This window comes from Patiria miniata, unplaced genomic scaffold, assembly GCF_015706575.1.
Source record: "Patiria miniata isolate m_02_andy unplaced genomic scaffold, ASM1570657v1 HiC_scaffold_7, whole genome shotgun sequence".
In the NCBI taxonomy this organism is placed as follows: Eukaryota; Metazoa; Echinodermata; class Asteroidea; order Valvatida; family Asterinidae; genus Patiria; species Patiria miniata.
In genome coordinates, this window is record NW_024037074.1 from 41,026,490 (window position 1) to 41,052,353 (window position 25,864).

Here is a 25,864-nt window from a genome sequence, read left to right on the forward strand (position 1 = left end):
ATACTGGAAAAAAATCATGAAAATGGCAGTTTGGGTTGCTGAGAAAATGCCACTTATGTAAATGTAGTTATTTTTCATCCTTGACAAGTACATGTACTTCAAACAGTGAAATATTTTTCTGTAAGCCTTCTGTGCAATTATCCTTCATTTGTGCAATTTCTTTAGAATTTTTACATATTTATCATGTTTATGATGCTAAAAGGGTTTAAAATAGGACTAAAAAGGATGAGATACCTGTTCAGGTTGAAAATAATAGGTATTTCCATCAAAGTCATTTGTACTCTTGTCATATTAATGTGCCATGTTGTTTGTAAGGATTAGGACATGCACAAATAGGTACAGTGAAAATCCCTTACTGTGGAAATGTTTTGTGTAAATGTACAGGATGAAAAATGACCACTTTTACATACCTGGCATTTTCTCAGCAACCCAAAGTGCTATTTTCATGATTTTTTTTCTTCAGTATTTGAAAGAAAAAGCTCTCAGCTTCAATCTGATACCAAAAACATAAAAATCCACCAACCCTTTTTTTTAAAGGCAAATGTTTTAGGGTTACATATTTTGGGGGGTCACCCCGTGTGCAAGAAATATACACTTATACCTAAAAAAGATGCAAAGAGATTTACGTTGTGTATTATATTTACGTGTACCGGTAGTTATTGGAGAATTTGTAAATGCTTGTTTGGCATTGTATGTTTGTACAAAGTGTCACCTTATGTTAAAGCCAGAGTCCATCATTTGCAGCCATCCAAAAAGTAAATGGCGTAATTATAGTTGAAAAACATACTTGGTTGAAAGATAGTAAGGGGACTAAACTCCCTGTGAATTATTCTTTCTGGCAAGCTGTCATTTTGAAGAAATCAACAAAAGAAGGCATTTCCAACGGTGCTTCTTAAGAAGCACCGTAGGAAATTCAAATTAGTAAGTTCGTTTTGTTATTCGGCGAAGCGCGCACAAGCATTGGCACGACGCACACGCAGTTGCTATAATTCGTCGGATCAGTGCGTGGCATAGCGTAGCTGCAATCGGCTAGTGAGAATGTGTCTCGGACGCTGGATTCAGGCCCAATTCAAAACATGATTCAGCAACTTTTGATTTGAAATCGAGATCCTAGAATGTTATTTTTCTCGAAAATCAGATTGGTTTTTGAGCACCCTTCTTCAGATATTTAGCACTTTTGTTGCTTCAAACGAACAAAATGCACAAATTACAAATGATGGACTATATGTATACCTTTAAGTTCAGAGTATGATTTCAGCATTACTTTGCAAACGCTTTCATGAAGAGTACTCTGTATGTGCATGTATGAGGTGATTTTTTTTTTTACAGAACTCACTGATATTTGTGAAATGCAGCATCGAAAGCTAATTTATCAAATCTAATTTCCACCAGGGGAATAGCATTTGAACTTTGAAGGGTTTTAATTTGTGAACAAAGAACAGAACGTGACCACTTACTGCAGCACGTACAAATGTACAACAAAAAATGTATGCAAAATGTAGTCTGTTAAAATTGTTCTAAGGTTTATCCCATACATGTATATATACACACATACATGTACCGGTATATGTACATGTACAGACATGACAGGTACTTAAGTACATGTAACCTTCAGAGATCTTTTTTGTTTTTCATATACATGTACATGTAAGTTACATGTACATGTAGGTAACAATTAATCAATTATCATGCAATACTTCTTACACGTATCCAGGGTGAAATGGGGCAATTTCCTCCAAAATCGTGTGTGTGTTTTGGTTTTTTCAACTGTAGGCAACCTGCACTGTTTACCATTTGGTATGGCATCTAACTCAAGAAAAGGTGCACGTACATGTATGCAGTTTATAACTGTTGAAAAAAATATTTCAAAAAAAGTCTTCACAAAACAGCATTAAAAGATTGACAGGTTTATCCTGCCATTCATGTATTAAATGTAAATGTACCACTCACAAAGTTCTAGTACATGTACATTTCATGCTGAAAATGAAACTTCAATGTTTGGCAAGAACGTTCACTATAACCAAAGATGACAGTGCACACACATTCGACGACTTCTCCGATGTGGGAGATATTTCTGAATTAACAGCCGAGGGATGCATGATCCTTTATCACACGAGTCATCGTCTGCTAAAATACAGGCATTTCCACAAGTAAAGTTATGTACTTTTATGCACATTTCATTTTAGTTTCTACAAGCGCACGACGTGTTGGTGTGAGCATCATCCATGGGGAGTATGCACAACTGAGCAAGCAGATGCTTACATGAATGTGCATTGTGGACAGTACACCCTGAAATGCAAATGTCACCAGGAAAGGCAATGCACTATAAGATTGATGTTTTTTCCAATTCCTGCGAGGCAAAGTTACTCTACACCTCCGTTCTTGAAGTGGCAATTCTAACCCCTCCACATCAAACATGAATGCTTCATGATCCGCGACAGAGATGCTCATTAACTTCTGTGTTAACAAAAAGGGCACGGTGTATGCATGGAAAGCTCTAAATCATGTTGGGGGATAGGCGCGCAGGTCTTCTGTTCTTCGCTTGGAGCAACCGGTGGTGTCCTTTTGCGCCTCTCGCGTAGGGTGTGCGGGATCGTGGAAAGAAGGAGACACCATCCTTTCCATGTCAAATGAGCTCTGGGGCGAACTAATATAGATGCGGCGGAGCGAGGTGAACATGTCTGGGAGGCTCCGAGACAGGTGCAGGAACATTGGAGCGCAGGAATGGGAAATGTGCTCAGCCTGGCGTGAGGAATCCTGAACAAATGTATCTCCGAGGCCCGGGAGGTAGAGGGGAGGGGGTGTTTTTTTTTATGAAATGGCCGGACATGAAGGGTTCTTAATGAGATTGCAAGAATCAATCGTTTGGAATTGTCGATACTCCCTCCTTCCTCCCTGGTACCCCTGCAGCAGGAATTATGGTCATACCCTTCTGAAATTCCTGAGAAAGTATAATGTTAAATTTTGTTTTTCCCGTTTTGAAAAACAACTGTGCTTTTTCATCCAAAACGAACTCACATTTCTTAGCTTTGATCTACGACAAACAGGAAGCTGTAGAACACGCTTGCATTAAAAATGTTCACAATATCAGAGCCAAATCAATGAAATCATGCTGTCAAATTTACAGTCAAAGCAAATAAACCCACTACATGTAGCTCGAATATCATCCCTTAGGCCAAAAAAAAAATTTCTGCTTCTGGTTACATGCCTCTCAAAAACAGGGTCAGTCGGTCGGAATATTTTTTTTTTTTGCCAATTTTTTTTGTGCTGATTGAATGGGGTATTCAATTATATGCGAATTTCAGCCTGAACTATTTCCATGCACTAAGAAAGCTATGCAAAAACATGATCACAAAAAGTGATTAAAACTTAAAATATTTACGGTTGATAATTCCTAACAATAATGGACAAATCAGGTCGTGCACAACGCTAGTCATGACGGGAAACTGGCCAAAACTGTCCGCAAACAAATAAATACCAGCATTTTTGACGCAAAAGAGTTGTTGAGAGGTGTTTTGGGAAGACAGAAAAGACAAAAGTTTGTTTTTGTTTTTGTTTTATTCATTTATTGTTATGTTCATTTTTCTGACTTGCCTATAACATTTGTTGGGTCGCAGCCTAAAAATAGGGACGGTCGGGTAACCGGAAGAATAATTTTTTTTTTTTGGCCTTAATAGAAAAAGTATAAGTTGTAACTTGTTCATGAATGGCTAGCGAATGTGAAGGTCACGTACGAACAAACACCATTCACTTACCTTATCAGTACAGTAAACTCTTTGGGCATTTTTTGTGAATCCTCTGAGTTCTACCCGGGAAGCAAGCGGCAATTACTAAGATCCGATTCACATATGGGTCATTCTACAACTTTAAGGTCTCAAGTGTGACAATTTTTTCCTGTCCCTGTTACCTCTGGGTCATGCTAAAAATGACCCAAAACGTGGAGAAAATAAGACATTTGCTTCACTCAAATTTTTTTGAGAGGAAGCACACATTAGCGTGTGCATCCAGAAATCTATACAGTGCGTCTCCAAAAACAATGCAAACAAATATAACGGAATGCCAGACGTGCAATGTGTAGCCAACATAGACAATATAGGTATGATTGGAAAGATACGCCTTTCTACTTTAAAATGAGACATTAAACATCCAAAACTGATAAATTTTTGACAGAGTTATGAGTAAATTTACAAGAGAGGTCAAATTTACCATGGGACCAAGTTTTCAATTTTAGGCATTGGGACTATATAAAGCAAGCCTAAGTGCCTCTGTGTGGATAACTGCCTGGCCGACAAAAGATGTGTTTAGCGAGTTAACATGATTCTAAACACTATCTTGCTATCAGTTTTAAAACAGTTTACATGCTAAACATTTTTTAGCATGAGGACGGATAGTGTACTGTTTAGGCATTGAAAATCGATGTTTAGGAATTGGACACGTCTGTTAAGCTGGTAAACATGTTTACAAACTGATAGCAAGAAAAAAGTACTTGCTAAGCACAGTTTTTTTTTTCTTGAAAACTTGGTCCCATGGTCAATTTGACCTCTCTTGGAAATTAACTAATAACTCTGTCAACAATTATCAGATTTGGATGTTTGATGTCTCATTTTAAAGAGGAAAGGTGTATCTTTCAAACCATACCTATATTACCTATGTTGGTTAAACATTCGGCGTCTGGCATTCTGTTATATTTTGTTTGCATTTGTTCTGAGACACACTGTAGAATGATCGACCCATGCCCATCATGTACGGGGCCTTCACAGTGTGCATGCCAAACCTCCCATACCTGGTGAAGCTTTAGGGATCTGAGTGGGATGAGTCGCCTTTCGAGATGTGTTCTCCGACCATTTTCAGGCCATTTTGTGTTCATGCACGTCAAGGTCTATCCTAACCTGCAGGACTGTAAAATGTCTGTATGAAAATGTGGTTTAAAAATCAAAACTAGAGACCAGAAACCTACGCATTGTATCTTTGCTGCGACAGCCTGAGCTCCTCCCTGCATTCGTCCAGCTCATTCTCGGTGTACAGCGTGCTCTGTAGGAACTCGCTCTCCATCAACGTAATGCGTTGCTTGCTTTCTTCCACACGCTGCCGAAGCATGAGGTACTGCTCCTTGCTGCACCCACACACCTAAAAGACAGAATAAAAGGAGGAAAATTTAAAATATTTGCGAATGTAAGGAAAGCAAACTTGTGGCAATGTGAAGGGTGATACCCCTGGATTCAACCAGGTATAAGGAGAGGGCGCCCTCAGGAGACTGCAGTCCTGAACCTGCAAGAACTTTGTTGAACACTATTAATATTATACACTGTGTACTTCATGTACTTGTTATTTTACTTGAACAAAATATCATGGTTTCGCCTTTATTGTAAAAACATAACATAGAGTTATGATTCGTTCACACAAACTCTACCAGAGGCGGATCTAGGTTTTGGCTCAAGATGGGAGTTTAGCTGTCAAAAAGGGGAGGGGGGGGGGTTAACAAGCATCTGGTATTGTTTTTCCTGTTATTTTCCAATTTTTGCGGTGCTAGAGACGGGTTCAATTAAACCCACTATATAAACATTCCCCATAGATCTACCATCGTGTACAGTTCTATACATGTAGTATATGAATTAAGCCTGGGCGAGTAGTGGATTTTTCTACTCAAGTACTCGCAAAAAAATTGTGAGCAGTCGGGTACTCACGAGTAGTTAACCAAATTCCCAAAGCAGAAAAATGATATATGCGTCAGTATGACGTGAAGTAACTTACAAGCAAATAGCTTGCAAATCACCACATTCTTAAGCACTGAGATATCCTTACTGTGCGATGTTTTGGGTCATTAAGTTGAATTTTTCTCTTTTTTTGGACGAATGGAATCCCAGAGAGAAAGAGGTAGAGCGAGTGATTCCCTGTTTGCAGGGGACGTATTAAGCCATGAACCCTAGAACTAAACCCTTAATTGCTACTCGCGAGTACCTGCTTCTACTCACGCCAGGACGAGTACTCGAGTAGATAAAAAAAAAAAAAGTACATTGAGTAGCATAAACTACTCTCAAGTACATGTACCAGTAATCGAGTTACTCGCACAGTGGTATATTACCGTTCATATGAACTGTGTACAAAATGTATGTTCCGCTCATATTGAACTGTGTATGGCATATACTTGTATTAAAGTAAGACATTGTTTAACTGCCCTGTACAAATATGCGAATTGTAATGTACATTTGAAAATTCAAATGTAATCATTTTTTCTAACTAGTGTAGATCTCAGTATAGAGGAACATAAAGAATAACGTATGGGCGTGGTACTGTACAGTGGTCCTTTTCACTTGACATCATCACAAAAATAGCACAAAAACACATCCGCAACAAAGCACAATAAAAAACAAACTGCGTGGAGCCTGTAAAGTGCAAACCTTCAAGCAGATCAAGTTATTTCATCAGGTAATGAAGGCATGTACTGGGTTACTGGTTCAGCAAATGTTGCAGCTGACCTATCCAAGACGTTCCATTTCTCCAATGTCTCGAGACCTACATTTCTACTCCCCCCCCCCCCCCCCCCAATCCAGAAACCTAAGACAACTTCGTTCAGAACCAATTGATTTTGAGCTTATCTTTCAATACTGGGGAATAAGAACTCAATTCACTGCCCATACAGGTCCTTGATTACACGTCGTCCACTGTTAGAAATAAAAGCCTGTGACATTTACATTTATGATTGCATTTCAGTTTACATGAAATTGTTGTCAATTGGATGTCAAATGGGAACTGAAGTTGGTAATTTGTTTTTCTTAATGACTACAAAGAATGTCTCCAGTTGAAACCTTAAGTACCAGTGTATACATGAACATGTTCGTGTTCATGCTTACTTTTTCCTCTCTATACGATGTGTACATACATTGTACATGACAGCAGCTGCAAATTTTAAAACATTTAAATGCACATAAGTATGCATATTTTGTTTTCTTGGTTTACATGTAAATTAAACTTAGTTTATTATACAGTGTACATGTATTACATGTAACACAGTGTTGTGTACAAAAGTAGAAAATGCTTTACAAATTTATACAGACTATTTTAGCTTGTATTAATTGTGTATTGAAGTCATGCTGAAAAATGTTTGATTTTCCCACGTCAACATGCACAAAAAAATGCAAATGTATCAACAAAAGTGTTTTTAGATTCTATTTTTGTACAGTGTAATGAGATTACATTATTGAAAGGTTCGGACAAGCCATCTGTCAATGACTGCTCCTTTTTGATCAGGTGGTGATATCTTGATTACTGCACCGTGGCAGTCACTGTGCACAATTGTGTCCAGATTAAGACTGGTCATGTGACCAATACACTAATGGTATTAATCAACTTGCTTTCAGCGACATCAGTAATGGCGCGACATCAACTCAGTGGATCAATAAAACATCCTACGGACTCTGTGCTTTGTGTCCACTTTCGAAAGCCCCACCGGGAGTGACACGCCAAATGCGTGTACCGCTTCATGATTGTATTAAGCACCAGTATGCGTGGCTTATTTTGTTCTGAAGGTGTACAAACCGTGGTGTTTTCGTGTAAGCGTCAGGCGTCGTCCGCAGTGCGTTCAAATCTCATCTCTGAGGGGTCTCCACCTCTCTCTTTGGAACAAGTGAGGGGGTACTAGTGCACAGAGTCTATACTTTTAATACCATTATGCATTCGCAGATTTTGAAGAAAAAAAAGAAAAAAAGTCGACTTGTGGACTTTTTTTATCAATCCTTTCAAATACAAGTAAACATCCAACTCAGGCAAGAAAATTTAGAGGAATAACAAACACAAATATCAAACAACAAACAAAGAAGGTTCTTCTCATTGGTTGGTTCAGGGGATTTTTTTGGGGGGGAGGGATATGTAGAAAGTGTTAATTTATGTGGTAATCTCACACTAAATCGTTTACATTTACCTTCAGACCATTTTCCCAAATGGATACCTGTATGTTCAAGTTACCCGTAAGAGTCACTCTTCAGGACCCTTTAACAATCAGTCCAGTCACGGTGGAAAATTCTGCAGGGATCTACAGAATATCAGACCATTATAGTCACTTTTAATATTTGTTCCGATAATTCCTAGTGTTCAGCAGTTTTGAATGTTTCTAAAAAGTTTGCTGTACAATCTTTATGCAAAAAAAAAACCATCTGAATGCTTCGACTTTAAGGTAAAAAAGAAAGAGCACAGGCACATATTTTCTTTTTTCCAGTTTTATTTCCCCCCCCCCCCCCATTTTTGGGGCAGACTTCATCTCTCAATGTGTCAAAAATTACCCACAGCAACCCCATCCATCATTTCAATTTACTCTCAATCCCCAAATACAAATTAATCAAAAACTTGAATAGCGGCATGTACAAGTATTCTCTGACAAAAACAATGCACTTAAATACTGGGTGATTTATACATACTCAAATACACCCCGGAGATGGAAGTTCAAAATACGAAAAATATAATTTGGAAAAGAAAGAGCAAAAAATGAAAATCTCCAATCGGTGCCAAACTGTCTATATGTGAAGCATATTGGGTTTCGTACTTCATCAATTGGTTGAACATCGCATCCTTGTACGCCACTTGAGACAGGAATAGAATGACGGGTGAGGTAGATGAATATTCCCATGCTGATGATGAATTATCCTGTGCGCAATTGACTACATGTGCATTGTACTCGGTTTTTTATTGTTAGCCATCCAGGGGGATTTTAAATCTGATTGGCATTATTGAGGAGTCATTCTGCTGTGATTAGGACATGGTTTTTTTATTCACTTCATCTTGGTGAAGCAAAAGACAGCAACGCATCTTGTGTACATTTGGTCCTCTAGATGACATGTGGGGTGACCCAAAAATAATGCTACCCTGAACATGTGAAACTGCCCTTTTCTGAAAATGGTTTTGTAATTTTAAAGATGCTCACTCAAAAACTCTGCTATCTTTGTCAAAGGAATCTCCACAAAATGTTTGTCCGAGCACTCTCTAATTCCGCAGATTGGCAAGAGGCCATGTTTAAGCTCTCGCCATTCTTTTTATAGAAACCTGTTTTCTGGAATAAGCCGATTGCGTCTATTTCTGTAATAGTTGATCATCTTGAGTAGGACGGGATGGGTTAGAAAAGAATCTGCGTGGGCTGCATCTTGGGGGATTTCAAGCAGGCTCGTCTAGACGGATCAACTTTTCCGATATTTCCCAACAGATTTCCCGCAAAAGAAAATACTGTGGCATCATACAATTCCACCAAAAAGATAGGCCTACTGGAACAAATTTATTCATGTTGTATCAAAAGGACGCAAAGGCTGAAATGGAGTTGTATTTGTAACTTCCTCAGGTCAGATTTTAAGTAAAACATTACTACCGGTAGCTTTAAAGAGGTGTTTAGAATTTGGATTTTTAATGACAACAGGAACACAAACATTGTTCTGTAATAGTCGAAAATCTAACATGAGTGCCAGTGGAAACAATTTTCCCCAAAATTCTCTTTAAAAAATCTGAAAGTACCACTCAAATACTTGTAGATCAAATAAACTTTTGGACTTTTGTCTCCATGAAGAGCTCCCGAAACATGTATAACATGTGGGCGCAGTTAATATTGCTGCTTCTGAAAATTACATTTTGCCAGTAAAACAAGTGAAGTAACTACAGTCCTTTGAAAAAGCAAAACATATGTGCTCATGTACGCTCACTGTAAATAACCACTTTGTAGATAAGAGGTCTTCCCTCTTTGTTTTCAGGATACGAGGTGAATCTCTGGAGTCAGAATCAAGCTTGACAGCAATGGTAGCAATTCCTCTGTGTCACCACTTACAGTCAGTCTGGTTATTTACAACCTACAAAGCCCTACTCAGACACAGCCACACTGACAGATTGATGGACTCTTTCAGCATTTTTCTCTTTCTCTATTTTTTCATTTCAAAAGAGCTTCAAATACCCAGGACAGGCAATCATGCATAAAAGACAGTCTCCTTCTCCACTCTCTCTCTCTCATTTCTTTTCCTGTCTTTATAGTACTTCAGCCACTATCTCCCATCATCTTGCTCATATTCTCTCCTTGGGATGCTTTTTTAAATGCCCCGTTTCCATCCACAATTTTCTCTAGAGACTGCGTTTTAAGTGTGCACCGTCAGCCTTGGCTGTATGGAATCATTCTGAGATGGATCCCTTTTAAGGCTGCGAGTGTTTAATGTTTATTTCCAAACAGAGTTGAAGAACAAGACGACAATTTGTAACGATGTAATATTAAATATTTTATGAAACCAAACGATGGAATCTGGCATTAATTAGTATTTTTACCAAGATTCCTGTATGATACTTCAACAAAATAATTGTGACATTGCCATGAGCACGCACTTTAAAAAAATGGGTGGATAGATTCTAGCACTTTATTTGTTGTCAGAGATGAACACACATGTGCATGTACATGCTTATATATCAGTTAAAAACATAAAAGTAAATGTGTACAAATGTTTGTTCTGTCGGCAAAATCATTGTGTCTGTCAGCCATATATGCACCAACGAATAGCGCCACCTATATTGTGTTGAAGATAGTCCACTTTCAGTAGCGCCCCCATTGGTCGGATAAAGTCTAGTCATCCCCTTCTCCTCTTGTGATTTTGTGGCGGCTGGGTGCCAAAAAAAAGGTCCCGGCTACCTTCCAGCACTGTCGGCATGTTGTCCCCCCTCCCCCCCCCCCCCCCATTCAAATTGGTCTGGTGAACCCCCAGATTTCTTGTAAGTGTTCAGACTATCATAAATCACGTACATAAAATTAAAAACACACTCCTGAGTAATAAGTGAGAGGTTTGCGGTAACACCATGTGGAAATGTCTCTTTTGTGAGTATGTGTGGTTCTGAAGAGAACATGTTCTCTTTGAAACTGAACCACAGATACCACAGGTTCTCTTCTGAACCACACATACTCACAAAAGAGATATTTCTGCATGGTGTTACCGCAAACTTCTGACTTATTGATCTTTCCACCATGCAAACCTTCAAGTCTCATTTATACTCCTGAGTGTTTCACACAAAGCCAAACCTGCTCTTGGGATCTGATTTTAACAAACTATCGCGAACAATCTGAATCACATTGATGGAAAACATTCACACACACACAATTGCAAAATGCCTCCCATATGAGACAAGCCGTCATGCTATGGGTCCACGGTACAAACCTTCGTTAATTAGAGAACTCGCATTATTACTTCTGTCTGGAAATCATCACCTTCCTTTTCCTCATTAATTCCGTCGTTCTTCCTCCACAAAGACATCGCCTCCATTTGAACCACAACAGCTTATCTAGTTTTGCTTATGAAAACTACGTGTGGGTGTACTGCTATTAAACACAGGTTTGTTTTTGTCCTCGCGCCTCTGTTATCAGATGCTTCCATCGCATCCCGACAAAAAAATCCCTCTTTCGGTCCGCCGCTTCCATTCAACACTTCTTCTCTCTAATCAAATTACGATCCAAGGCATAACGGCTCTGATTCTAAATCAGATCAATTCCATTTTACTTCAACTGTTTTTGTTTTGTTTTTTCCTTTCGAAGACTGAAGACAAGTCAAACTGCCTTCGGAAATTAACCTGATGGCAGTCCAGAAGGATTGACTGTGGAAGCTTTCAGATCTTTGACTTTTAAAAACTGGGTAGACATAATCGGAAATGACGTGATCTACAGGCAGGCGCATTTTCGTAAGATGGTCAAGATTACTTATTGGAGACTTAAAGAGGAAAGCTTACATGTTCACTTTACATACATGTAAGATGGAATTTTAAATTCATTTTAAATCATTTATCAACGCAATTGGTGATGCTGTATACATGTATGCAGTAGCTATTAAACCTGGCTACACATTATGTTTGCCATATTGGAAATTTGTGCACATACATTGTACAGTAAACATTTTCCATCTTTGATTTCTCTAGTCTACATGTAAGTTGTGCCAGAGTCTCAAAGCCAAATCAACTAAAAAAAATTGGTTTTCATTTTGTTTCTTGGGTTTTTTTCTTCTTTTTCTCGATAATGCAGTAAACAGTTTTTCTATTTTAGGTCAAGTTAGGATAACACCAGCACCAGCATGATGACTGTGTTCAGAGTCATGTACATGTACAAGATTCTATGAAAGACTCAAACATGTAAGTTTACAATGCATTTTGTTCAAGAAGAAAACAATGAAAAACTGCATTTCAAAACTACAGTCAAAATTCCCACGTTCGCTTTACAACTGAAAAGCTGGCAATGTACATTCATTGTGAAGTTATTCATTGAAAAATATTGCCTACAGCATGTACAATGTACGTACATAAACACTTGTTGAGCTGATCTGGAAATAACCTGAAACACCACATTTTTAAGACACTGTGGGTTCCCCCCCCCCCCCCTCCTGTAGTCTTTCTGGAAATGTTTGCATACCATTAGCTCCAATCCACTTTCCCAGCTCAATATCAGGCGCAGATTTCCTCAAATAGCTGGGAGCCAAAATGTGCATTTGCTCCGGTCCCAGCTTTTCTTTTGCGTTGGCATGCCAGCAGATCAGCGCGGGATCCATTAGTGATATGAAGCATGCTTCAATTCCGATTGAATCTGGCAGGTGCCGGGGACTACAGAGTGTGAGGGAAATAGTGAATCGCACAATCGCTAGAAAAGCCTCTTACAAACAGTATGTTAATGATAACCAAGTATGCAATTAGATTTCTCACCTCAGTAAACGTCTTACGTTGTACATGGACATGTGCAACCCCCATCCCTCACCCCAAAAACCCTAACATGCCTAATATCACCAAAATGTCATTTAAATTTAAAAGAAAACAGAAATGATGAATACATACTGTGTACATATGTGTACCACGGATGAAGAAAGCATGTACATGTATGTGTTTCCAATAGGCCCTATATCTAACCTCCTAGGCCCTTTTTGCTAGGAACCATCCTCAATCCTCCAAAATCCTCCAAAATTTTGCACTTATGTTTAAATGACAGGCATGCAACTGGGAATTTTTTAAAAAACGAGGAAACTCCAAACCCAACAAGACCTTGTACAGTATTTTTCAATTTGTAATGGCATTCATAAGAACTAAAAAAACGAGGAAATCAGCGGATCCAAGGAAAAGTTGCATGCCTGAAATGAAGGATACCCAGCGCCTCAATCCTTCAAAATCGTCAGACAGTCCTGCCTCAAAAAAATGCATACATCCTCAATCCTCCTCCTTTTCAAAGCAGCATTCATCATCAATCCTCCAAAATCCTTGTGTTTCCAATTTTGGAGGATGGAGGTGGGTTAAGCCCGGTTCATACTCGGCGCGTAAGCAAAAGCGAATGCGAATTTGTGACGTGATAGCAAGCATTTGCGTTGCGAATTCGTAAAAGTTAAACATATTTCAACTCGGGCAAAATTCGCAGAGAATGTTTCATTACGTCAAATTCAATTCGCATTCGCGTGGAGTATGAACCGGGCTTTAGGGTTAAGAATAACATAAGATTAGAGGCTACACGTACATACACGTACATGTACACAGGTTTTCATTTACAATTAGCTAACCCTGCCTCTCTGGCTGGCAATTTCAACAAGGCCAGCCCAGCAGTCAAACTAAAATCAAGTGACTGTTTTTAACAGTTGAGTGCTCCCTGCCTTTATAAAGCAGGATTGACTGGCTGTGATTGTTATGAAACCTGATAAAGCTATGCTCGACAGTTGGAGATTGATAAGCCAGCTGTGCCTACCAGTCACCTCAGCTTTTGTCTGTTTCTGAAATTGGACTGTCACAAGTGCTAGTACAGTGCCAACAAGAAATATGATCTGACTAGCCTGACTAGCCTGTGTAAAACTAAAAGGCATGGCAGGGGAACAGGATTGAATTTTTCACTGTCTGTGACTGATCAAACAAAAGGAAATTACATGTCATGTAATCTTACACCTTCAAATTACAAGTTGGCTTTAAAATTATATTTGCACGCAACTCTTCACCTGTAAATTACAAATTTTCTTGTACAATGCTGCTCTGTAATAAAAACAAAATTCTCAAATGACAAAGTTCTGAGAAAAAAAGGATAAATTATGGATATCTGATATCCTACATGTAGGCAATTGTTTAAGCCAGATGGAGTAATCTTTTGGTCTTCTGGAAGCCAAATTTTGATCATAAATGTATATATTTTTTATTTTGGCCTTTCAATTGAAAGGAGACGTATTCATGTACTTTTTTTGCACATGAGCAGCGTAATACAATCTCATATTTTTATCCAAATTATAATAACTTAAAAGCCCTACCCATACTTATAAACATGTGCCTGTACATGATTGTAAAGAACTCCCTTCCATAATCAGTTGTAAAGTGTAAAGGTTTATTCAATTTTCACTTCTATTCAGGCAAAACCAATTCCAATGTGAAACCTGAAACGGAATCTACACAGCTGCCGGAGCGAGGCCTGGGCCGGAGTTGATTTATGCCAATATTAACCATCTACAGGCAAACCGTGGACAAGAATAAAGCGGCCATGGGATGAGGATGAATGAAATCTGGTCCCCTGATAGTCTCTGCAGCAAGGCATGACATTACCTGCCTGCCATAAAGACGGAATTAATGTGGAATAAATCTTGGTCTCAAGAGACGGTGCAATGATTTGATTTCAGTTAACAAAATGAGTTCCCCCATCCCCCCCCCCCCCTTCCCAAGCCACAAATACCGGTACATTTGGCGTTACAATACTTCAAATGACCCTTATTGTTCCCTTCTTTTGTTCCTATCGTTTGGACTTGAAACCATTACTTGACATGTCCCATAACATTTGTACACGAAGACCTTGTGAGGACTTGGGCTCAGGTCCTCAGGTTTGTTATCGCATGTAAACCATTGTTACAAGTCCTCAGACGTACATTGTAAAGTTGAACAAGGTACAGTACATACAGACATAATTGTTCCATAGCTCGACATGTCCCATAAGGTTTATACACGAAGACCTTCTGAGGACTTGGGCTCAGGTGCTCAGGTCCTCAGGTTTATTGTTGAAGGTAACCCATTGTTCCAAGTCCTCAGAGGTAAAGGATATAACCAGGTCTGTCCTTATTACCGAGGACATGAATACAAACTGGCATGACTGGACTAACATGACTGGGAAAATCAGGTGTATTAATATGATTAATGACCAGAACAGGTGGAAATACGCATCAAAACAATTAACGTGTACAACTTAATGTGCACATTAAATACAATGCTGCCATTGATACAATGTGTTTGAGGTTCTCACATTTTTTAAGGTTTTAAGGTGGGTTGTAAAAGTTACAACATTGACAATTTCTGTTTCTGCAATAAAAGAATTGGTTATTGTACTTTATCGTCCATTCAGCTGTAATAAAAAAGAGACTGACATGTGTATAGTATACATGTACATGTACAGCATTTAGACCGGCAGCCCAGAGCATTTTGATCAAACGAACGAGGTACCAATATCATCACATTTAATTTGTGTTGTTCATGTCGATCCAGAGTCCATACGCAGCACTGCGAAGCTCTCATAAGGACAAGTTCAACAATTACATCAGTTTCTTTTTTTAGCACACACAATTGTGTCAGTTAGGCATTTGGCACAACAATCACAATCTAGCAATTAGATAAGTGCAATAAATATGATCTTTGAACCTACATGCAAGTTTTGACAGTTGGGGTGTCATCTTCTCTGTGGTGTGATATTCCATAGAGTTTGTATGTGACCAATTGAACTGCAAACTGTTCATGGCCATTAATTTTTCATTTTTTATTGAAATCAAATGATACACAAGTTTGTAGATGTATGCACATGTTTGTATGTACCGGTAGGCCTCATTCACGTGATTTCCAAAATAAAATGACTAAAACATAACCTCAACACTACACCTAATGTTGTCATAAATTACTTTTTAATACCGAATTCATTAATGCACACTGTTTACCGGCCACCTGGTTAGTTTCATTCCGACAATCGATCCGCAATGGTGGCGCCAGACAAACACGTCGTTTTATTACATCCGCACACCGATTGGCTTCAACCGGTGAATTAAGTTCAGTTCAACACTCGTCAAGGTTAACGAATGCGCGGTGCATGTTCTGCAAAGGGAAGACAAACCACACTTGGTTTCTCCTTGGTGGGACTGGTGATATTGTGGATGGTGTTCTAATTCTTATGTACAAATAGGGCTGTGGATTTTCGAATAATTTAGTATTTGACTATTCGAAAGTGCACTAAAATCGAGATGCCAGCTGCAGCTGCAAAGTGCGCTGGTTAAAATGTGCATGCAGCGATTGGATATTATTGGCCACATATTTTGCAGTACAAAATGTCAAGACTATTATTTTTACGTACATGTATACCAAGATAAAAGAATGAAACCAGTAAATAGGCGTTAACAAAAAGTTACCCTAAACTAAAAAGTGGCATCTGACAATAAAAAACGCACCTTTACGACTGAAATAACACCAGTCGGGTGTGCGCGCGCGTACATAGATTTTTCTTTTCAAGTACTTGACATGTATTCAAACCGGCAAAAAGTTATTCGAATACGTACGTACATGTACATGTAGCGAAAAGATTATTTAACAGGTTAAATGGAGATGCAGTGAGCATGCATCACGTCATGGTAAAAGGTGTGTTCGACTAGCTCACCCGGGTCGGCCACAGGAGCCCTGCTAATCGAATGCTCAAACGCCGGGCAACCAATTGAAAAAACACCCTTTATGGACTGAGTCTTACTTTGAGATGTACTGCTTTTCTGTCAATCGCAAAAATTAGGAACAATGTTGGGCTTCCATTATCATGATTATAGCCTCGAAATTCGCAATGAGATCAAAGTTTGATCTTTTCCGCTGTTTAGTTGCTATAGGCTATATGGGTCCGTTTCCATGTGACGTATTTTTTACTGCTGACTCCACTCCATGAGCAGGGTCTGTGATAACTGACCCGGGTGAGCCATGAGTATGACGTCAGAGCTATCGGACGGCAAGGGGCTAACCCGAGTTGACCCGGGTCAGCTAATCAAACGCACTCTTTGAGTCAATCTTTATTCAATATTCTTATCGATCATCATCATATCTATGTATGAAAGAACATCAGCGAGTGTCACTTGCAAAAACATGTCATACATTTACGTGTATTATGAGAGCTCCTTTCTATAGTGAACAATAACAAAAGCACAACGAGTACGGTACTTCACAATTATTATAATTACAAATGTGAGAAAAAAATCCAAGTCATGATGAATTTGTGGTGAAAGGTACAAGTACGTGCAAGGTATGTAACTATAGCAACAAATTGCAGTGCTTCAGAATTCAGAGGTAAATTCAGATGAAAGTATGCATCCATTAGAGCAGTTTAGTGAATCTACATGGACATTAAGGTTTTCAAGGCCTGTCGTTGCTTTTGCTGTCTTCTGAAAATGGGTCAAAAACCAATTTTATTTTTTTTAAAGCCTGGGTTACAAAGGAAATGGCATTAAATTAACATTTAAATGGTTCTGTAAGGCACGGTGGCATTTGTATAAAAAAAAATAGTTTGCAATTTTCAACTGTTTTATAGCTCGACCTTCAACCGCTGATTGTGTGTACATGTACATCCTTTAAATCATGTAACAAACCATATACATTTGTACATGTACTCTTTTGAAGCAACTTGACCCAAATGTGCATTGTACCATGCAAAAAAAAAGGAATGTCTATAATGTGGTATGTGTACATTGTATTGTTTTAAATGTCTGTATCATCACTTGTTGCGAAGTTCAATTTTTGACCACCAAGTCGGCCTTTTTACTAGGCCTTTTCACACTATCATCTCACGTACCCATGTTGAAATCAACACGAGTCTGCCATAAACAGAACCAGGTCCCTTCAGGTAGGCAAGGCATACCGTTCACACTAACACGACAGTGGCGAATCCAGCATGTATGGAAAGGAGGGGGGGGGGGCACCGAAAATGGAGGGAAAACCCAAATGTGCAATTAAGCAGGGTACATGTATCTGCCTATGTGGGTGAAAATTGACAGCAGACGAAACAGGGAAAACAGACAAGACATACAAATGTATACCTCCTGCAAAATATAACAAAAAATAAAAAGTGAAAAATAGGGCAGGCCATGCCAGCTGTGCCTGCCCCCCCCCCTCCCTCCCCCCCCCCCCCCCCCCCCCCCCCGGTAGGTCCTCTCAATTGGAGCTCCGGATTCTTACAGAAGCTGTGTGTTAGAGTCTTGCTAGTGTGAAATGAGTTCTCAAAATCTCCATTTTGGACCCGGGTCCAACATGGAGATTCTGGATGGTGTAAAAGGTCCTACTGACATCTTACAGGGTACAACTTCAAATGTATCGTACATCTATGATAAATCTATGATCCGAGTTTAGTCATACCGGTACCAGTTCATATCACTTACTGGCACATCCAATCACTACCTCACCTGAGACTACTTGATTCCGACACCTACTCAAATTGATGCCTGAATATTTAATGATGGTAACATGTCGGTGTTCAGCCCATTTTGAGGTACGAATTTCATGCCAGATGCTGCAGTTTCAGTTCAATACATGTAATGATTTCACAACATGTTTTGCCAAAAGAGTAAGTTTACGGTTGCACCATTTGACAAATATCTTTTGTAGGTTTGTTAAAGTTTTGAAAAGAAGCTTTTTGTGTCTACTACCTTTTAGTTTTCCTCACTTTATGCCTATATTTTGTTCACTATCTACCATTTTGTTTACTTCACTATATATGCAAACCTTAAAATCTTATGTTTTGCGAATTCAGCAATGAACTTCAGTGAATTATGTTATGACTTTAGTAAATGTCTGTTCACTCCGTTCTTCATTAGGAGCAAAATTGAATCCTCATGATTTCCTTGACTCAGTTGAACGTTTGTTTTCCTAGGATTGACACACATGTACATGTACCAGTACATGTATGTCTTGCAGATTCTCTTCTTTTTTTTCAGTGCACATGTCTGTAGAGAAAAAGGTTTTAATGGATTCAAAATACCACGCACATAGAGCTCGACGCCTCAGTTTCACTTTTTAACATTTGATCTAATTTACGGAGAATATATACAAGACTTTACGGGGGATTGAAGGAGCTGTTTTAGTTTTAGCGAATCTTAAAAAAGAAAAAGTTAAGTCTATGAGACTTGTAATATGCCATGGTTATCACCTGCAAATACTTCTCTAGCAGCTGCCTGCTAATACTTGAAATCCATCCAAGATTCCACGCACATACCCATTTCATCTCACGTCATATGGACCTAACCCTTTCCCTTCTTTCCTTAGAGTGCAATCTTAAGACGTCCTGCTGACTGCGCGTCTTTAATGATTAGTCATAAAGACCGACTCTCTAATTCCGAGCACGCTCCGAGGTGATACCCCTGATTAGAGTCGAGACGCAGACCAGCAGGGTATGCCAACACCGCCGCAGCGCTGGCTCGGCTGATTGAGACTGACAAGATGCTGACTGGTTCACTGCTCTCCCCTTAAATTAGATTTTTGTGGAACAAGCTGGGATGACGAAGATGCAACAGATTGGGAAAATTCATCAAGAGAGACAGCAGAATGAAACGCGCAACAACAGTTGGTGTGTGAGTTTTGAAATGACTATACAGCTGCAGTAATACATTGTGTTCATCTGACAGCAAAGAAAAAACAAGACTGTTTTTACTTGAAAATACATGTACATGTACATGTATAGTTTATAGTTTGGACAAAATGCAGCAATCAGACATTCAGAATATGAAAGGTCCATCGTATCCGGGGGCAATCACCATGGAAATTGCGCAGCGTAGACACTCACACGGGATGAGTCATCTTGTGTGACGCTGTGATGAGACATGTGCCTGGCCGAATTACTCCGTCGGAAAAAAAACCAAGAGATTGGGCAACAGGGGAGGAGGCAAAGGGCTACAGGGGAAAAGGAGAGGATTGAGGGGGGAAAAAAGATGCGCGGAGGGAAGCACACGAGCACTCTCAAGTCGTTGCAAGGGGAGGATAAATAGGTCGCAGACGGGAGGTGAAGGAATACTTCTAAGACTAATCAGTGAGGTTGACTTTTTATTTGGCATTTTACTCACTCGCATTGAGGGCCAAGAAGGAAGCTGTTAAACTCTGATTGACTGTGAAATGGTTTGACTACGTCAAACAAGAGACATCTACCGGGTAGTTACATGTACATACCCAGATTTGTGAATTGATAACACATCAATAATGATAATGTTACAAACACTGAAGCCATATTTAATAGAAAAGCTTTTACATCAAAAATAGGTACATGTATAGTACGTTGTAAATTCTTACTTAAACTTAACTCTCTAAGCCTTTTTGCTAGGATGCAGCCTCAATCCTGCAAAATCCTCCAATTGCTTCATGGGAAAATAGCATATAGCCTCAATCCTGCAAATTCCTCCGGTATTTCTTGAATATGGTCCGTGGAGGGGTGTACTCTGCCTGAATCCTGCAAAATCCTGCGGCAGTGACTGTCAATATGTTGAGGCTTGGCCAGTGACATCCTGGAGCAGTATGGAGGATTTCAAGCATAATCCAGGCCTATATTTACATGTATGCATGGCTGAGCAAAAACAACACAAGGTCCAGCCCAAGACCTTGACAAAGTGCATTCTACGAAATCAGTAACGCACTTTTGCCATGTAACCTCAATCCTCCAAATTCCTCCACTTTGGCAAAGAGGATATTAAAGGATTCAGGGCGGTAAGGTTAAAAAAAAATCAAACATGAAACTGCATGAATTCCCCAGGATCGAGTCAAATGAGATTTCCAATATTCAGGCTAAAAGCTTCCTGTTTGAAGTGCCACACAACATGTTCTTGTATAGGCTTGTATAAAATACCTGATGTGTATTAAAACATGCATGCACATGAACCATAATCCTTGACGGAACAATTGACATAATTAGACACATTTCGACCACCAACTTTTCTTTTCCCCCCTAAATCAAAAGGGATGATTGAAACAGTAGTAATGATGCAAACAATACAAACACACAGACTACGTATGGTACGTATGTGTATACATACTGGACATACTGGACAGTTTGAAAATAAACATCTGCCAAACATTTCACAATGTTCGTAGATGAAGACGAGCCATTTCAGTACGTGTACTACGTGCTTTCACCAAGGTAATCTGGAGACAAACCGAGTGCAAGGATGAGCAACAGTTGGCCATGGGTGACTCACTGTTAGTCACAGTGACAGGATAGCCAGAAGAGATACACAGGGACAGATCAATGATGACGGATGAAACAAACAACAGAATGGGAAACTTGTGCATCTGAGGAGAAACTCACCAACATTTTTTTTTTCCTTCTTCAATATTGGTTTTGCCCTTCACCGACGTATTTTTATAAACACTGTATACTTCGTGTTGCTTCGACAGATTGTGCAAAAAAAACACTCGGGTGGGACTCGAACCCACGACCTGCTGCTTACTAGCAAAGACGTCTTACCGCTCGACCACCAAGCTTGCCGGAGTCGGCTGGCTAATTCGAATCAGATGCATTGTTTAAGCAGCGGGTACCGGTGCTATATCTGAACACCAAGTATACAGTGTTTATAAAATACGTTGGTGAAGGCAAAACCCAATATTATTCAATTTACATCACCCCGACGCAAATTCCATCTCATGAATATTTTTTTTTGGGGGGGGGGATGCGTGTTTTAATTTGTTTGGGCTTATTTGCAACATGTTGTTGTTAGATAATTTGTGTGCACTGTGCACTGAATTTATACGTGTTCATCTCTTCAAAATGTGACAGACTGTTGTTTAACAAAAAAGAAAAAATATATGTGAAAAATGCAGAGGACAATTTTAGTAGCTGAAGATCATGAGCTGAAACTCCATTTCTGGGAAGATTCAGGAATTTTCTCTAGCATCTCCTTATCTCCCCCCCCCCACCCCCGTCCCCCACCCCACCATCAATACAATTTACACTAAGTGAATCAAAGAGGCCGAGCCAGGAAAATGGCTGGAAAACATATAATATATTTTAATCAACAGTTGGCCATGAACATGGCAGTCATGACTCATCCAATCGTTAACGACTACTGCCTGAAAGCCTTGGCTAATAATAATGGATCAGTGCACAATAACAAGGGAGAGGGGGTCCATGGAGACCACTGGATCACTCAGCATTCAATGTCTTGTAGTACACATTCACGCATAAATAACAACTCCTACGTGTTCATAAGCAATTTGCATTTGATTATGTACACATTTTTTTTTTTTTAAATCCGGCATGGGCCTCCATTTATGCTTTGCACTAAACAAGTCTTTTTCTTACTCTTAACATGCTTAATGTCTAAAGATTTAAAATAAATACAATGTATACAGACTTTTTACACAATTGGTGGACAACTAAAATTGTACCTAATGCATGTACATGTACATGTGTAAGGCAATAAAATCAAGTCAATGAAAAGTGTATGAGTTATCATCACATTGTCCACTTCAATATCTAATTTACTACCACCGCTTAAGCACCGTCGATATCAGAATTGTCAATAATCGATATCGGAAATCCAATATCGTGAATATTTGAAGTATCGATTATCCTATATAAAAGTTAAAGCCCATAAAGATGACGCTTTGATTAAAAAAAAAACAAGTCCCAATTTTCTACGGCTTTCTCTGGAGCATATTGCTCAAATGTTTTAAAACAAATCTCAGCACTGAGAGTTTGTCCAGAACGGGCGGTTTCTTTTGAGGTATTACATTGGGGGAGACTGCAGGATTCTAGCGGATGCAGTGCACAAAGCAACACCGCTTGATATTTCGCGATGTTTATATTTTGAGTCACGAGCACAAGTTGCCGACAAGTTTGATTTCATTATACAGCAAATGTTGATGATCAAATGCACAAACGGGAGATTTATTTTGATGATAATCTGACGCATTTTTGATATGTTCGATATCATTTCTCAATATCAAAAATTTTGATATTTCGATATGATTAAAAAATTGCCATCGGCATATCGATATCAAAATAATATCAAATAATTGAGTAATTAATATCAATATATCGATGGTGCTTACCAGTGTTTCCCCTGGCTAATGAACTGAGCGAGGTGGTAACAAGATGATTGAAACGAAATTTATGCAGTCTGCAAACTGAAAAGAATGCAGCACTCACAGAAATGTGCGATGATTCCAAAAACACATCGAAACTGTGAGTTCTTGATGCATGTAGGTAAAGGAAAACACTCATATATTACACAAAATGATCTTTTTTCAATTGATATTTCCTTTATTGTAAATCTTCACAGCGAGGTGGTGATATTGGCAAAAATTGAGCCCTACAGTACATAGCAAAAATTGAGCGAGGTGGTCACTGAAAGTAGCGAGTTGGGCCGCCTCATGTTTGAATGGGCAGGGTAACACTGGTGCTTACCACAGCTGCAATTTAAATCTTCAAGGCTTTTTTTTCTCAAAATTGTTTTCTCAGTCAGAATTATGTACAATATCAACTTTTGTAATGTACCGGTAAATGTAAAACCTTTGTGACTGCCTTGGGACCAAAAATGGCCGTCAGCTTGCTGAAAGTGGCTTACATGACCAACACATGCACATTAACCGGTCTATGCACTACATAGCTCATGCAAGACATCATTTCACAGTGTTACATGGTCCAACGCATTCTCATTACAAAGATTGGTAAACCATATCATATAAATGAACCGTAGCCTGATATTGACAGCACCTTGGGAGTTGTGTCTAAGTTTGTGAGTTGGATATAGTTTGTTAGTTGGAACAACTTAAATTCCAACATTAACAGCTGTGACAGAGATCATGACTCCCAACTCTCAAGAGCACAGTACATGGTGTGCTGGTTTGACATGGTCTACTGGACTTGAAAATGTGCATATAATTTGTCAATTTTTATACATTGGTACAATGTACAATAGGCCCAGTAAAATATAATACATGGAGGTTGGCTGTAAAGTTGAATGCCACTCCATCAACAATGGCAGATCTATTTTGTACATGTACATAACCCCAAAAAACGTACAATAGTGGTTTACGTTCAAAGCTGGCTGGATATGCCATGAAACATTATCAATGACGGGATTGGTATTTTCCGTAATGTCATAGCTGTATGATTGGTATATGGACTAATTCGGCAAAAAAAATAGAAGCTATTTTGGAGGTACCGGTACCGGTACGACATACGTGGCATCATGTCCGCACGCATGCCGCACGCATTCTTGAAGACGAGGCACGCATTTTGGTAACCCTATTGGCGATTACATTCATGGTTGAGGAGCCGGAGTTTGTGCTTACTACTTGAGCTTGACTCGCGCAAGCCTGGTGCCACCGCAGAAAATGGCTGTCGGCAATTTGTCTATAGCCATGATAGCAGAATGAGTGTCTTGTTTACTGTAATTTCAATTGTCTGAACCAGTCACGTGTCCATCTATAAAAATGACCTATGGAATATCCTCTTGAACGGCTAGGGTCTGACCATTCAGTGGACACCTTCTATCGAATCTTCCACAATCCGGTGTTGTATTACAAAAACATGGTAGCCAAATTGACCAATCACCAGCTTCGTGCACATTATTGATGGAAATTACGTCACAATTTCTAAAGTTGACTCGGATTGGCTGGCGCACAGTGTCGCATAAAATTTGCATGCTAGGATATATCAGACGTTTGTCCTGTGCTGGCTCTGCACACTGATATTAATTATGTACACTGCATTGCATAAAAATTACCTTATAAACACCACGTTGCATCTTCATCACCTCATATACACCGTGCTGCATATAAATTCCATCACACACTATGTAAGGTGTATGTCAGGTGCTTGGACTGGGCACACGTGTGCATCGTGCAGAGCAACGAAACCAATGCAACCTACCATAACCTCTGTTTGCTAAGAACTCTGACAGTAATCAAAGGTGGAATTTGTTTTTTGCAGAGTAACTCTTGATCATTGATGTTTAAAAATCTTTTGTCGTGGCACGCACGATATAACAAAATAATTGTTGACTTCTGAGCAAAGGGAATGGCTTCTTCTATTTTTTACGACCTGAGTGATGCATCACAGCCTCGTACCTGTATTGTGGGCACACATTATCGTATTTTCAAATTAATCTTTTAATCTGTAAACTGACCAAAACATGAAATCACACAAAACATTTCTTTGGGGTCCAAACTCCAATGATTTCAAAACGTGCTATTGTATCATCGCATTGAATATTGAGAGTTAAATCTAATAATATCAATAAATACATAGCTAATCTAATCTGCAAAAAAGGTCTTCTTCTTGGCAAAGTCCATGACAGCGACAAACGATATTCAAGGCCAAATTCAGAGATACATTTGATGAAAAGAAGCTTTAGTCAATATCAATGCCCTTGGGATAGTGTACAGTACGGGCACCTGGATGAGTCACTCAATCGCAAGTTCATCTTTCTCAGCAATTATCCATTTTCTATATCCCTCAACCACCAGGGAATATTTGAGCAAAATCCCGATGGAGAGCCGGTTCTATTTGTTAAGATGATGAGACTTTACAATGTGTTTGTTCTTTCATGCCTTGCTTGCACAGCGAATAGAGTGAATACGTACTGGTAGCAACTATATTAACCGCTCGGTAATACTTGGTATACGGAACATTAATTTACTTGTAGAGTAACTGTAGACAACTTCTGTTGCAAAGAGTATATTTAATTTGTGGCTCCTGAATTTTTGAACAAGACTATGAATACAGTAATGTATATATGGGTGCATTCTGGTAAATGAATACATACAAATGTACATGTAGCCTATAGTAATTAATTGACATTTACATGTAGTGGTTACAAAAATGTTTGGAAAGTAGAAAATTAAGGCAATACTACGACATCTGCATATGTGATTTTAA

At 39.1% G+C, this 25,864-nt stretch overlaps 1 protein-coding gene across 1 annotated transcript in view; it reads right to left on the bottom strand.

Moving 5' to 3' along the window:
* LOC119744456 (tight junction-associated protein 1-like) overlaps window positions 1-25,864 on the bottom strand; it is a 60,047-nt gene that overhangs the window by 12,729 nt on the left and 21,454 nt on the right. Inside the window, exon 3 of the mRNA XM_038220388.1 lies at window positions 4,958-5,127. Within this exon, the coding sequence (XP_038076316.1) occupies window positions 4,958-5,127 (170 nt within the window). The remainder of the gene's footprint in view (window positions 1-4,957; window positions 5,128-25,864) is intronic.